We start from the raw sequence: 15814 nt of genomic DNA, 5'->3' as shown, positions 1-15814 counted from the left end.
AAATCAGATATCATTAAGTACCTGCTTGTGAGTCTGACTCTGTTAGGATAGGCAATCATTACAGGCTTACTTAGTAGTTCATATTTCATATTTGACAGATATCTGTTAGGGGTGCGTGACTTCAGGGTCAGTTTGGAAAAGCTTCTTTCAGAACATGCGGAAGCACAAATAAGCCTTCTCCCTGCGACTCATTAAAACAACCATGTCTCTCAGAGTCACACGACAGCAGACACGGCTGCTTTAATGGGTCACAGACAAGAGCTGTGCATGTGCTCCTCTAGGTTCCTCTTCCACGTCAGATCCAAAGCATCACGCAGCCCAAATCCATAGGAGCGGAAAGCCTGAGTCAGCACCCTCTTTTCTCCTAAACCAGATCAGCATCTTTAACAGTAGATTCTTTTCAAAACGGATTTACTTAGGTAAATTTTTATTCCCGACACTGAACAACTCTGCAATGTCTTCTTTAACACATTTTCTGTCACTTCCCAGTCTATCTGGAATAAATGACTCAATAGCGTTCTACTGATTTAGGGGCACCGGATGCTCAGACTCTGGTCGGTTGCAGGAAAATAAGTTTTCTTTTACATTTGTATCACCTTCTCCTTTCAGAATCCTTTTTATTTCTCTGTGAGCAAAAGCTGGGCCTTGTGGATTGCACCTCATCCAAATTAAATACTTTGCACTAAGCTTGGTGGAGGAAAGGTGAGATATTCATGGTCTAAATGAAATGTTCACTGCTGAGTGGGGACCGGCTTTTGGCAGGGAGACACCAAAGTGCTCAAGGAAGTCTCTTGGTACCCTCCATTCCCCTGCCCTACCTGATGGATTAATTTTTCTCTTTCGTTTTTGCAATTACAAATAAAGAATTGGGAAGCAAAGGGCCAGCCTCTAGCTTCATCCCCAATTGCAACCACTTTCTGAGAACACTCACAAGGTTCCTACTGTGACCACTTACACCAGTGTTTTTCCACCTTGGCAGCTCTAAGAAGTGTGGACTTCAACTCCCAGAATTCCCCAGCCAGCCATGGGAGTTGAAGTCCACACATTTTAGAGGTTGAGAAACACTGACTTACACCAATGTGTTCTCTGTCTCTATGAGGCACTGAGTTAAAAAATATAGGGCTCCCTATGACTTTCCTACAGCCTCAAAGAGCAAGATCCAGCAGCCTCAAACTGGCACTTCTCCTGGACAAAAAATGTTATTTTCCAACCATCTGAGATTAGGGAGGGGGGTCCCTAAGCAAGCTTTGTTGGTGGGTGACAGGGGTTACCCAGTGACCTGGCCTTTTTGGAGGTTAAGGCCAGTTATATTTATTGGGGGCAAAACCACTGGATTGCTGAAGAAGGATTCTCCTTTGCCTCCGTCCTGGTCCTTAGGTGAAAAACATGATGGTGAATAATTTCCTTCAGTGCATGTTGTCTACTTACAGACGATTGAGGGATTCAAGTTGGCCAATAGCTCCTGGCTGGATCTGGGAAATTCGGTTGTTGTTCAAGAAGCTGTGTTGGGGACAACAAAGAGAACAGGCTTTAGCGGCCATCCAAGACTTGTGACTCAAAGGTAGACCCATGTGGGTGAATGCTTACAGTAGGTGGGTCTCCAGGTTCAAACCATGGCAACTGCCTGCTTCGAAGCTCAGAAGTTAATGCTGCGAAAATGTTCTTGCAGCAGTTCCTTCTGCTCCAAGCCGAGCCAAAAATGGTCTCAGCTGCAGAAGGGCTACGAAAGACCCACAGTATCAGGAGGGCACAGGCATGCAACCACCACACACAGAAGGGCCCTGTACGTTGCATGGCAGTGGTGAAAAGCTGGTGAATTAGAACAGTGGATGGGAGATACAGTGTAATAGTATGTGGGAATGACCTTGGGACACTGGGCCAACAGATGCTGTCTAGGGAGCAGTCAGATAAGAGAGGGCATCCCCCACAGCTGCATAATGGGTGGAGAAAGAGGCTCAGAAGGGACCCTCCCTAGTTTCTTGGGCTGTAAAGGAGACGATAGGAGAATTGTACTTTCAGACTTGCAAGATTCTGCCAATGTACAAGCAGAATTAGCTCATCTGGTCATGTTTCCTGTCTGGTCCACCTAGTAAGGCTGACATACAGCAAGTTGTGGGGGGCAAGAAAAGGGATTGTCAAAGAAATGATGCAGCATTCCTTCCTGGCCACTAACTGCAGCTGCATTGTCCACCACAAGCTGTACAGCATTTTGATCCACCAACTCAGGGTGGGAGGTGAGGACCAAATACAACAGATTCCTGCAAATGCTGATCCCCTTGCTACATTTTGATTGCATTCTATCCTGAAAGGCTAAAAGCACCAACTGGAGGCTGCAAACATTCAGACGGCTACTAGGAGAAACAGAGTATCTTAATTCTTTGCTGCCATCTAGTGGTTGTCCAAATGTTTGCAACCAGATCTGATATTCTTATTAAACTTGGCTTTGGGGGAGGCCTTTATTTAATAAAGCAAACAAAACAATAATGGAAGAAAGCAAGCAATTATGGGGTTCTCATACATATATATGAGTATATAAAATTTTACAGAAGAGTTTCAGTAAAGGATGACCATATTTCATGGTAATCATCCATGTAAAATTTTGATTTGGCTTAGAAATATATGGAATAAAAAAAAAAAAACATACTGTGGTTTATTCCATTTATTCCACATGGCATTGCGGGCTGCATGAAACCAGGCATTCTGCTGTAAAATGCTTTGTGGTTTAGTGCATTGTACAAACCCAGTCAGCTGTGTTTTACTGAATAAAACATTACTAATAACCTAGATTTCAGGGCAATTGGCCAACCTTGGCTGCCTTGTTAAAAATCAGAATCACTTTGGAGTCTGCATGAAATACGCCTGGCCAAAAGTCACTACCAAACCGTTGTCAATCACTGCATGACTTACAGTCTTTCCAATTTGGGTAGGTCATTAAAAGTTCCCACTTCCAGGCTTTCAAGGTTGTTAAAATGCAGGTAGCTGGTATGAAAAGGGACAAAGCAAAGAAACAGAATAGATAATTAATTACCAAAGGGAGGCTGCTTACTAAATCACAAGCAATATACGAAAAGTAATCCGGTGTCCGCTAGGTCTGTTGGCTTAGCAGCTCCCAGCTGGGACATTCATGGGGGTGGGTCCAAAGAGTCAACATGCCAGCCATGTCCACGTGATCATAATACAAGAACGTAAGCCATGCCCTGCTAGATCAGCCCATCTAGTCCAGCAGCCTTTTCCCCCAGTGGCCCACCAATTGCTCAAGGAAGCCCAGTGGCCAACTATCTCCCAGAAGATGGCCTTCAGAGGCAGTCCCACCGCCATCAAGGCTAGGATCCATGGATCCCCAGGACTTCCAGGAATGTCTCCAACCCTATTTGGAAGCCAGCCAAGCTGTTAGCCAGCACCCCCTCTCGTGGTAGCAAATTCCAAAGCTGAATTATGCACTGTATAAAAAATGTGTCCTTCTGTCTGTCCTGATTTTTCCAGGGTTCAACTTCATTGGGTGACACACAAAAAAAAGGGGCATAGCTTCGCTCATGTGGTTGCAGACTCCATCTTGACTTTTTTGACATGCAGCAGACACTCCTGATGCCCAGAATTCCTGGCTAGTGCAATAGTAGGGAATTCTGAAAATTGCAGATTCAACATGTTCGGAGAGCATGATGCTGGGGAACTCCCATTAAAGTTTTTCATGAGACAGAAGGATTTGTTTGCAGAGGTAGAAGCCTCTGATCTACAGTATTCTGTAGTCCTTTCTTCCTTCTTATCTGTATCCTTCCTTCTTTTCTGATACAAGGACTGCAAAATTGTCCCTTGAGAATGTTCCCATGAGTTCCTTACTGCCCCAACGTCAGCTCAAGTTAAGACAAGCCACAGACGATCCTCTGAAAACAATATTTTCTCTTGTACGCTCCCCAAAAAACCCCTTGGTGTTAGAGGGAATTATGTTTCTAACTGTAATTGTAAAAAAGGGGTACACCTCAGCTATTACAAATTTGGGAAATGCTACAACAGAAGGCAGGAAATAAGCCATATATGGTGGGTGGGAATCTTAATTGGCAACAAGAAAGGCAGAAATTCAGTGGGCAAAGCTTTCCTTATTGGTGAAAAACCCCCTCCCCAAAGCAACTGGATTTCTCCCTGCCACGTTGCTACTACAGAGCCTGAAAAAAACAGCTGCTATCTAGCCTGCAATAACCATAAGTACAGGCTGTCATCTGTTAGCTTTTCCCACCTTCCTTGTTGTCTACTTATCCTGAGCCGCTACGATTCCAACACAATTGTTTAGTTTGTCTAGCCAGGAATGTAGCACATCCAGCTCTCTCAAGATTTCTCAACCCTTCTGACGTATTTAGACACATGGTAAAGTATTTTAAACAGGATGAGACCAAACAGAATGACAATTCATTCCACGTTGACTGGGATGTGTAAAAAGAGAGCTGCACAACATGGCTCACAAAACAGTGGAGGAATTCAGGGTGGGTGGGAAAAAAGGTGAAGCGTTCAAGCGTTCTTGCAAAATCCCATTGCAATCCAAAAAGGCACCTTGTGTCCTCCATTAAGCGGCTCACAGTTTTATAAGAGAGATTTGAGCAAAGGGATGGAGATCTTTCAGGAACGCCAAAGGATCCAAATCAAAACCTTTTCCTACAATTGAAAGCAGGTGGGGGTCTTCAGTCTCTTTAATGTCAAACCCGTTCTGATTGATCGTATATGCACATAGGGCTAGATACGTGACATTAAAAAAAAAAAGAATATTCAGGAAACCTGTCCTTTTTTAAAAAAAAAATCACACCTCAAGTAGCTTATTCCTTCTCCAATCAGTGGTCTTCAACACCCAGAGTAATGCATCTGGAGGTTGCCTTGACTTCCTTAGTGTTCTGAGCTAATTTTCAAGCAATTCCAGAAGATTTGTGGAAGAGCAGTTTGGACCATCTCCTGTTGATTATATATGCTGAGAAAAAATCAGTTTTGGGCTTCAGTTCCATATGAGATCATTTGAGAAGGAGTGCATACTTTCCTCACCATAAATGGTGAGGAACACTTTATTTGGAGTATCTAGCAGGGAAGATGAGTCTCTTTGCAGACATCATGAGCTGCATGACCTCCACAGGGATCTTCTGAGCATCAAAATGAAGACTTGGTGCCTTCAAAGTCTCCACAAACTGCAGGAAGAATGGTCTCCTTGAGCAATGAGCATCTCTGTATTTCAACCAGGAAGGTGTGTGTGTGTGTGTATCTGTAGGCCACAGCTAGCCTTCAAGACTATTAGTGTGGCCTCCTGCTGCCCCTCCAAACACAGATGCTGAAAATTTTCTGCCATTTTAAGGTAGGAAGAATGCAAAATAAAATAGTATAAACCTCCAAATAGGCTTAAAACATTTTTTTAAGGGATGGGAGTACCAAGTCCAAGGAGAAAATATGGCCCCACCCATTTCCCCTTATTGCTCTGCCCACTGTGACCTTTGCTTGGCCAAAATGTCAAGTGTGATCTCCTATACATTCATCACAGCCTTCAACTCCCAGAATTCCTAGTCCGCAGGACTGAAAATGGACATGCCATAAGTGCAATGTCAGTTCTCCTAAAAGTGGCCCTTTGATAGCTATAACAGAGCGATCTGTGTCCAAGAGAGAGGTCCACAAAAACAGAGAACCCCAAGGCTGTGCTGAAGGATCTTAATAAATGTTCAGAAGAAAATCTTCTGAAAGGGCAGATACTCAACCCGGTAAGACAGAGCGTGGAATTCTGAAAGGGGAAGAGATGGCTTGCAGGATAGGTCTCTATTGTTTTACAAGAAGCCCTTGGTGCTGCTTCATCTTGTCTCAGCTAGCCCTTGCCAAGGCCCATGGTCATCTCAGTTAGCCAAAGATATTTTAGAACAACTTGCAGTTGGTGTCTTGGGAGGGAGGATGGGGGCAGGAGAGGTGGGGGTTGGTTGGCTAAAATCCAGAGATGAAATTCCATTGGTCTCTGTGCAATTTCTAACTCAAAGTTCTGCCAACTTACAGCTGTTCCAGAGAATGCAGCCCCTTGAAGGCCTGTCGCTGGATGCTTTGAATTTCATTCTTATAAAGGTAACTTGGAAAAGAAAGAGAAAAAGGGAAGAATTATAATGGGAAACCTTGCAGGCAAAAAGGATATTGTCCTGGTGTATGCAGTCTTCAAACAAACAAACAAAATAACTCAAAACTCATGTGCCACTATAATGCCTACAGCATCCCAGATAATCAGTTTGGAATTAATAACAGCAATATTTTTCTGGGCCAGCTGAAACTCAGACACACAGGTAATTCTAATAGAACAATTTCAACATGTATCAACATATGTACTCCTTATCTATAAATATTCTGTTCCAAGTTTCCTACATTCTTACATGCATAAGAATATAAATTTAGCCAGCCATTCTTTGCACATTCCAGGTTCAGGAAATGTTCTGTTGAATATTTATGACACTTACAGTATATATACATATTTGTATATATTATCATATTTAGGAATACAACTTGCTTTAATACATTTGGATATGAAGGTTCCGAAGACCGTATATTTTGTGCCTTTGAGCTGGTCTTGACTCCTGCTGACTGCCTGAATGGGTTCCTGTGGTTTTCTTGGCAAAACAGTTATAGAAATGGTTGACCATTGTTTCTCCCTAGGGCTGAGAGAGAAGAACTGACCCAAAGTCATCCAGCTGGTTTATGCAGCTCCATTTCTTAGGCAGGCCTGAAACTTGCAGTTTTCTAGTTTCTAGCCTGCTGCCTTTAACCATCACACCAAACTAGGTCTTGTCTAGCATTGCTGCAATTTGCAGTTTGGGCTGCAAAAATGCAGACCACTAGATGGCAGTGAAATGGTACAGAAAGCCATGACTATCACTTGCCATCTACTGGTCTTTCCAATGTTTGCAGATGTGGTAGCCTTAGATTGGACTGAAAGGGAGTTGGATAGGTTGTGGTGCACCACATTGTGGGGAAGTCAGCCATTGTCCTACCTTGTTTTGTGAACCAGACTACCATGTAAATGAGCCTTTCTCAAGCTTTTGGCCCTGGAGGAACCCTTGAAATATTTTTCAGGCCTAGGGGAACCCCTGCACATTCAGGCTCAGATAGAGGCCAGAAGCCACAAAATTATTTTATTTATTTATTTATTTCTCAAATTTGCACTACCGCCCATCTCCCCCCAAAGAGGGACGCTATTCATGTGTGGGCCTGTATATACTGTATGCATCAACAGTGTTCTTAAATTAAAAATAAAGAATGAAACTGACCTCTTTCATGGGAAGTTGCCCGAATTTGAAATAACTTTTTAAATAAATTGTGATCTCCCAGGGAACCCCTAGTGAGCTCTCGCGGAACCCTGGGGTGCCGCGGCACCCTGGTTGAGAAATCCTGATGTAAATGCATAATATAGTTTACTGGGGCATCGCATCTTAGGCCAAGAAGCCCATTGTTGAGATTTAACTTGTATGAAGTTATTTCAGCTTCCAGCTGCAAACATTTAGGGCAGTGTTTCTCAAAGTTGGCAACCCAAGCATGGCTGGGGAATTCTGGGAGTTGAAGTCCACACATCTCAAAGTTGCCAGGTTTGAGAAACACTGATTTAGAGAATGTCAAAAGCAGGGGTGGATGGGTGGGTCAATACTCACAGGTATTTCAACTTCTTAAGCCCTTCAAAGGAATTTTGTGCTATGTGCTTCAGTAAGTTGTTGTTCAAAAGCCTGGGGGAGAAAAGTGGGGGGGGGAGGGCAGGTAGAAAAGCAAAAAGATGAAAGCAATGGATTAATGCATTATTTTGAGGTTACTGGCTGAGTTCTGATGTTTTCCTTGCGAACAGATTAGCATCCATTGTTCATCCAAGGGTGGTCCCAAGACTTCAGAAGCAATACAATTAACTATTAAATCCCAGCAGATTGATTAATCAAAGGTGAGCCCCACCTTTAACGGTTTCCTAATCTACTTGGAGTAGGAAAAAACCAAGGGGTGAACCTTGGGCAAACCTCTTTGCTCTCCCAGGAGAAAAACAGGATATAAATCTAACAAACAACTACAATTAAGTCTGGAATTAACTCCATCCATCAGGCACCATAGCTGTAGGCCGCCTTGCAGCGATGAGGTCTTCTGTCTGAAGAGGCAAATAGTTTTAAGGTGTCTCCAGATAGCTACATTAAGTAGCTTTCCACCAGTCTTTTGGCTAGCAGAAAAGCGATTCAGCATAACAACTGGGGCCCCAGTCCCAATTCTGCTGGGAACGAAGCTGGTGACTTATGCTGGTCTCTGACCGTAGCAGAGATGGATTATTTTTCAAGAATGATCCAACGAGTCTAGTTTTAGATATTCAGTTAATTATGTAATTGTTTAACCAATGAAATAATGAATTTTAAATTGTAGGACAAACATACATTCTCTTTCTTTGCTGATATTTTATTTTCCATCCATGATTTCACTTTCCCCTTTTAGGTAGTCATTGATTTTCTTCCTTAAATGCTTTAAAACAAAATTTTAAATGTAAAAAAACCAATAGATCTTATTTAACACTGGCAACTGGGGCTATCCTTACTGATCTAATGCAGAGCAAGTTAAAGAAACCGGTTGAGTTGGTAAATTCCCCTACAGTACAAGGAGTCCTCACTTAAGGTACACAACAGGACCAGAAACTTCATCTCTAAGCAGCGTGGCTGTTATGTGCAACGTCACATGACCGCACCACTCAGCAGAGACAGTTCCGGCAGTCCCGGCTGCCATCATTAACAAGGACTACGCGGGTCGTAAAGTGAGTGTGGCTTCTAACTTCCTTCCTGACTTTATGCGAGAGAAGCCAGCAGGGAAGGTTGCAAATCATGATCACGTGACCGTGGGGGCATGCAATGGCCACAACTATGAGTACTGGCTATAAGTACCACTCGTTCAGCAGCGTCGTAAGTTTGAATGGTCGCTGAACAAGTGGTTGTTAAATGAGGACTACCTGTAGCTTCATGTTCCTTCCCACTGAGCAACACTTGTTGATAGGGAAAAAGTATTATTCTCCTTCAGCTAGAGCAGGTGAATCTAGGTGGGTGGACACACTACCTGTGAAGGCAGAAGATCTAAGGGAAGGCAGGATGAAGATGGGAAGAGCTTTTTGCAATCTCTCCCTCTTTCTCTTACCTGTCAGTCAGGCTATTTCCGAACACAAGCCTAGCGTTCTTCTAAAAGAGCGTTGTAACTGTGTTCAAAAATAGGCTGGATGACAGGAGTAGCCGCAGAGAAGGGGCTCAGAAGGAAGAAACTAGGAGACGCTGCAGCCGACGGAGATGAATCAGAGCAATGCTCAAGGGCAGCCTTGAGCAAACCCCATTGTAGCGCAAACCCCAGCTGGTTCATGTGCTGGAACTACAGAGACAGTCTGAATAAAAGGGACAGAATCTCCTTCTTGTCCCCTTTCTTTAGAGCAGTGTTTCTCAACCTCAGCGTCCTTAAGAGGCTGGCCAGGGGATTCTGGGAGCTGACGTCCACACGTGCTGGCAGGGGAATTCTGGGAGTTGAAGTCCACACATCTTCAAGCGGCCAAGGTTGAGAAACACTGCCTTAGACAGCACCCATTTCTGCTTTGGCAGCTGGAAAGATCAAAGCCTTGCCTAGCAGACTGGCTTTTTCCATGCTGGTAGGAACAGCAACCTTGTGCAACGAGTTATTACTTATTATTTGTTTATTAAACAAATTTATAAGGTCACCCACCTCACACATGGTGACTCCGAGTGGCTTACAGAATTAAATCTTCCACAAGTAAGCAGCGTGTGAAGCAAAATGTGCAAGGCCTTCCACAAGATTGCTCCTCTTCCTGATCATCATCGCCACCGCCTTACCGTTTTTCCACTCAGCTGGAAAGCATACGCTCCAACCACATCAGCTCGTTTTTGTAAACAGTCGCAAACAGGAATTAGTGACCCTTTCGCTGAGCTTTTGGCTCTCTGTGTTTGAGTCTGCATCAGTTCCTTATCCATTCTCGGACAGTCTCCCTGAGCCAGATCAGTGAGTTTGGGAGCCCCAGTCGAGACAAACTGCAAAACCCTGCGGAACAGATCTGAACCGATAAAGGAGGCGCCTGACCAGGCCTGTTTAGCGTCCAGCTTTGTGTCTGGCCTTAAAGTCCACACAAACATCTGGTGGTAGACCCCATGCTAATCTTTTGGCATTGGGTGTTGTTGTTTTTTTCCCCTTTTTGCAAAAAGAAATCCAGGATGGTTGAGACCTTTCCAGATGCCAGCTCTGCTAAGTCTTACACAAGGCGATTTGGCAGCTGATGCAAAGACCCAGAGTGGTGAAAGGGCTTGATTGACACCAGGGAGATCCAGGATGCAGTCAACCCTCCGCCACAGAAGCTCCTGGGTGATTAGGAGCCGGTCTCTCCCCCTTCCTACCTCACAGGGTTGTTGTTGCGGGGAAAAGGGAGCAGAGGAGCCTTGAGCTCTTAGATGAAAGGAAGGCTATACATCTAACCCACAAATAAATAAAGGGTTAAGATGGGCCACCAACACTGCTTATGTTCATTTCAGAAGCAGGCAGAGTAGGGCTTAAAGAAAAAAGGCCCATCCTTTTATCCCACCCAACTTCCAAACATCTTGGGAGGGCATACATGCTGTAAAGCAGTCTGTTTTGGAAGATTTAGAGGTAGGCTGATCATATTTCCTTGAGACAAAAACAGGACATTGGGATGGCAAAACGAGGCAGGGCTGGGTGACGGGCTGGATCGGCAGGCAGGAACTTCTCCGGTTTTCTCAGGCTGGGAATCTTCGGATTCCTTTGTTTGTGAGAGGCAAGGCTGGGCTGGAGAGTCCAGTGAACGGTTGTCCCCACCAAGCCGTTCCTCCTCTGGCTGTGCTTTTACGTTCTTTCCTTCCCGCCGTTTCAAGGCAGGAGCCAATCGGCTCGCCCTTTGATCACCGCCTATCAGCCGATCCTGTTTTCTCCTTTTTAGGTTTCCCGCCGGGTTGAGCTCTGTGGCTTGTTTCCTGCCGTCTCTGCCGAGCTCCCCCTCCTTCCACTCAAAGTCAGACTGCCTTCTGACAGGTTCGCGGGAACTTTCAAATGTTTAAGTAAGGTTTTTAAGAAAACGGGACAAAATGGACTTTTATATCAAAATGACGGGACGGTCTGGAAATATTAAAAAAATGGGACTGTCCCGTTCAAAACGGGATGTCTGGTCAGCCTATTTAAAGGACTCGAGCTGGCAGAACTGCATCAAAGTCTTGGTAAGACATGAACTGCTTCAGAAACTAATCCTGAGATGCAAGACCACCAGATGCAAGCATGATGATTCCATCCTCTGCCTACTTACACCTTCTGCTGACCTCAGTGGTTCTTCTGGTTGAGTATGTGGGAAAGGGCCATAACCCACATCCAGCGCGAACATTCATGCTCTATCTGAGGCCCATTCATAGCATCTTTGGCTGCTGCGGGGAATGTCTTTCCTGAAAGACTGGAGCACCTCCCCTACATTTGATACGGTAACCCTCTTCCTTCCTATGTGGCTGGGACATGGAGAAGCGTAGCCCAGGCTCCAGATGAGGGAAAGCTCTCCTCCAAAGGTAGCCCTCCATGGGTTGGCTTGGCTTCCTGTATTTTGAACAGAGCTTCAAACGGCGGATGAGGGGGTGTTCAGTCCTATCACAGTGATTCATAACAAGCCTCAATGGGCAGGAAACGAGCGGCTGCAGGGAGGCTTTTACAATTTGCAACTTCACAAGACTTTCTAGTCTTGGGTCTCCACTTGAAACATCTGCTGATGGTTGCCATGGCCACCATAAACAGCCCAGGTCAAACAAGCCTGGGCAGGCCGGCCAAAATGTTCAACCGTCTGTGATTTGGCTCTGACAAGAAATAAGTTGCGGTCTGTTTCCACATGAGGATTTGCATATCTGGTGGAAATCAGTATCCATCAACGTCGCCCCAGTTTGTAAGCAGGGATGGTGATAAACGTCTTGGCTTGGCTACGCAAGACTTCTTGGCCTGAATTTCTTTGAGCCCAACTGTCCACCACCCCCCTCACTTTTTTCAGTTCTAATCAGGCTTGGATCCCTGTTGGGATCTGCTCTGTTTTTGTTTTTTTAATTGCTCTGCTGTTTTCCTGTTTCAGAATCATTCATTCTAAGTGTAATCCGGACTTCCCAATCTGGTGCTCTGCAGTTGTGTTGGGGCCACAACTTCCAGCCTTGTTGCTGTCTCAGCATATCTGGAGGAGTCCAGATTGGGGCAAAATGATACAACAAGACCTTGATGGCAATGGGACTATCTATGAAGGCCATCTTCTGGGAGGTTGGTGGGCTTCCTTGGGCAGTTGGTCTGCCCTGGGAGAACAGACTGCTGGACTAGATGGGTCAGGGGTCTGATCCAGCAGGACACTGCTTATGTGCTTATGTACAATCCTAATCCTAATTCTTTTTACAATATATTTCAGAATTCCTCCCAAATGAAGAATGTGTTTACTCCTTGTTTAAAGAAGCTCTGAATATGGAAATATGGGAAGGTTCTAAGTCATCTTTGAAATGAAGACATAGATGAGAACCTTGTTCTGCCTCCTCCTCCTGGAAATTCCTTCTAAGATTCCACTTGGTTTACCTGCACAGGTTTGGTTTTTAGGACTGTCACTTGCTATAGCTGACTCCTGTCCATTTTTAAAACCAAAACTTTGTGGACAGTCCTGAAACTTAAAGGCATTTAGCAAATGTTGTCCACTGCCAGCAGGTTTCATGAAGAGCCTGGCTGGATGGTAATCATCCCTTTGTGTCAACCTGCCTCATAGCCTATTTGTTCTTAAATAAAGACTTAGTTGAACCTTCCATTCTTGTCCAGAATCATTTTGCCAACATTGTCCCACCAGATGCCTCCAAGAAGCACTTCCTAAAGGCAATGGCCATCTATCTTTATTGATATTCAAAGAGAAGGGGGCAGCATATAGCTTCCAGGACCATAGACATCAACGGCTTTATTCTCCATTAATTTGTCTGAGCCACATGCTGATGGATGCCACCATGCTTTGCAGCAGTGAGTTCCACCAGTTTTTAAGCACTGGCCAAAGGAGGCTAGTTGGCCAGATGGCTTCTTCCTTCTCCTCCTCCTGACAGAAGCAGAAGGCGGGCCACAGAATTCTCTACTCACTCAAGCTTACTACCCTGGAAGGTTCTGGGAAGGAGGGCTTGCAGAAGCATCTGCAGGAGAGGGTCAACACTGGCAAGATGGTGGATAGAATGCCCTGACGCATGCCCTGCCCATTTGGAACATGCACCGCGATGTTCTGTTCTCCATCTTGCCACTTCTGACCCCCTCCCTGTGGGCACTGGGGCTGGCTGAGGGTCCTATTACTGAGAAATGCCATTTATGGGGACCCTTTGCTTGAGCTTTCTCAGTGATTGCCCTCCTCCTTTGGAATAACCTACCTTAAGATGCTCAGACCACTCCCTCCCTATGACATTTTCCGAGAGCCATGAAACTGTGGCTCTTCAGGGAAGCATTTGGGGATGAGGAAGACCCTGCTGGTGCATCAAGTTGACCATGGCACAGAAGGGGCTCAGCTTTCCCACATCCCTTCTTTCTGAGCTGACTGCACTGCTGTGCAACCTTAGCTGGTCAACCTTAGAGCTGCTTGGTTTGAAGGAGAGTAAGGAACAAGCATGCAGGATGATGCTTGCAGGAGCAGTGAAGCCCTTTCCCATCTGGGTCAATACATCCTCTTAGATTGCTTCTGGCCAATCCAGCTGGGAGTGATGGGAGCTGTAGTCCAAGGCATCTGCTGGGCATTGGGTTGGAACACATTAAATCTAATGCCTGGAAGAGTTTGGAACCAATCCGTCTGGGGACCTGGCAGGAACAAACTGCTATTTTTTGGAGAACCTTTGTAGGAAGGAAGGAAGGAAGTAGAAAGAAGGGAGAGAGAAAAAAGGGGCCGGTGGGGATGGAAAGGGCAGTTGTCCACCACCAGCAAACCAACAGGCTAATTCTTGGGGGCAGGTGTTATGACCATCAACCAAAAAGTTGCTCTCACCCCTGAACCCTTTCAGTTAACCTTCCTCCTCCTCCTCCAGCTGAATGCAATAAGGTCATCCCCAAAGCTAAATTATACTCAGGAGCCCACACTTGCTCCCTATCCTGAAAAGCCCTTGATATGTTGAGTGTTCCTGGGATACGGTGAGCTCTGAAGCCCAGCTCATGAGCTATTACCCTCTGGAATGCAGTAAAACACAGGACTGTCCAAAGACAACAGAGCAGGTGATTCTGCTTGCTCAGTCTGAGCCAAAAAATCAAGCTGCCTTGAAAGTCGTCCAGCAGACCATGTCCTAACTTAAGGGCTGCGCCCTAGCCAAGGCAATCAAAGCCATCCCTCAGAGGGGTTATTTCTGCTAAGTTCGGCAAAAACAGCTTGCAGCGCAAACCTTTCCTCCCTCCCATTTTAGGTAAGACGGGCAAAAATTGCAGGCAGCCCCCAAGAGCTTACAGTGTGTCGAGATTCTTCAGATTCCTGAAGACTCCAGGCTTGATGTTTTTGATGCGGTTGAAGCGCAAATCCCTGGAAAGAATGAAAGAAAGTGGTTCCTTGTCAGTCCATCACCCACGCACGCTTGGCTTCCCCGGTCATTGTGATAATTGATTTTGGTAGGTCTGTAGGCCATGCTGAGCTAAAAAGCTCAGCTAACAGCTGCACACTCCTGTCGTATCCCCCTAAGGCACCCAATGCCAAATGTTCACCAAACTCATGTTCTCTGAACCTGAAGCAGATGCCATTGGGGTAATTGGAAAATGGGTTTATACCTTTTGCCACAGATAAAAATTATCCATTTCTGGACCCTGGTCAGCCAATGAAGTTGACTGGGAGATTTGGAATGGGGAAAAGGAAGGACATCTTTACACCATGTGTCATCGACTTGTAGGACTCAATTCCCACAAGACGCCATGGTGGCTACTCACTTGGAAGGCTTTAAAAGGAGATTGGAGATGTTTTCAGAGGACATTAAGGCCTATCAAGGGCAGTTGGTCTTGAAGACTCCATCAGACGTCTGGGTTGGGGACAGCATGCCTTCAAATCCCAGTTGCATGGGAACAATGGCGAGAGATGTAGATCTCTCCTTCTCCTGCTTGTGCGAAGCCCAGAGTCATGTTGACAGTCTTTGTGAGGAACAAAATGCTGGACTAAGATGAAGCTTGGCCTATCTCTGTAGGGCTCTTCTACTGTTCTTAGGATACCACAAATGGTAATACCTTTAAGGGGTTGGAGATGTTATTTATTTATTAGATTTAGAGGCCGTCCAACTCCAAAGCAACTTTGGGCAGCTTACACTTAAAATTTAAAAAAAACAATAAAAAGAAGGACTTATGTGCCTGGAAAAAAATCACTCATCAACCAACCAACTAGGACTCCAGAGTCACCAAAACCCAGAGAACAACCAGCTTTTCAGTGACTTTCTGAACATCATCAGGGTGGCTCTACGCAGATCTTTGGGGGGATGTCGTTCCACAGGGCAGTTGCTATGACGGAGAAGGCACTCCTCGAGTCCAGATCAATTACACTGTTTAATGGAGGAGATCTGGAATGCACCTCTCTGCCCAGTCTTAGTGGATGGGCAGAAACCGCGATTCTATTTGATAGAGTCACAGTTTTTATAGCCCGCCCTGATCAGAAAACTCTGATTTTCTGGACAGGTTACAACCAAGAAAAAAAATATAAAACCACAGAAAATAATATATGAACTTGAAATATACCTCCTCCCAAATGGATGCCCCTAGCATTCAGCTCAGGTTAAAAGCCATGTGGGAAGAGGCCATACAGGTCCCAGTGTAGACCTGTGGACCT

General features: G+C 45.2%; 1 protein-coding gene across 1 annotated transcript in view; it reads right to left on the bottom strand.

Annotated features, from left to right (window-relative positions):
• LOC134492815 (peroxidasin homolog) overlaps positions 1 to 15814 on the bottom strand; it is a 54618-nt gene that overhangs the window by 27574 nt on the left and 11230 nt on the right. Inside the window, exons 2-6 of the mRNA XM_063296932.1 lie at positions 14462 to 14533; positions 7641 to 7712; positions 6005 to 6076; positions 2908 to 2979; positions 1429 to 1500 (exon numbers count right to left, since the gene is read on the bottom strand). Coding sequence (XP_063153002.1) covers positions 1429 to 1500; positions 2908 to 2979; positions 6005 to 6076; positions 7641 to 7712; positions 14462 to 14533 — 360 coding nt within the window. The remainder of the gene's footprint in view (positions 1 to 1428; positions 1501 to 2907; positions 2980 to 6004; positions 6077 to 7640; positions 7713 to 14461; positions 14534 to 15814) is intronic.

This window comes from Candoia aspera, chromosome 3 (genome assembly GCF_035149785.1).
Source record: "Candoia aspera isolate rCanAsp1 chromosome 3, rCanAsp1.hap2, whole genome shotgun sequence".
Taxonomy (NCBI): Eukaryota; Metazoa; Chordata; class Lepidosauria; order Squamata; family Boidae; genus Candoia; species Candoia aspera.
Note: the sequence above shows the minus strand (reverse complement) of the source record. Positions and strands in the feature narration are given on the sequence as shown.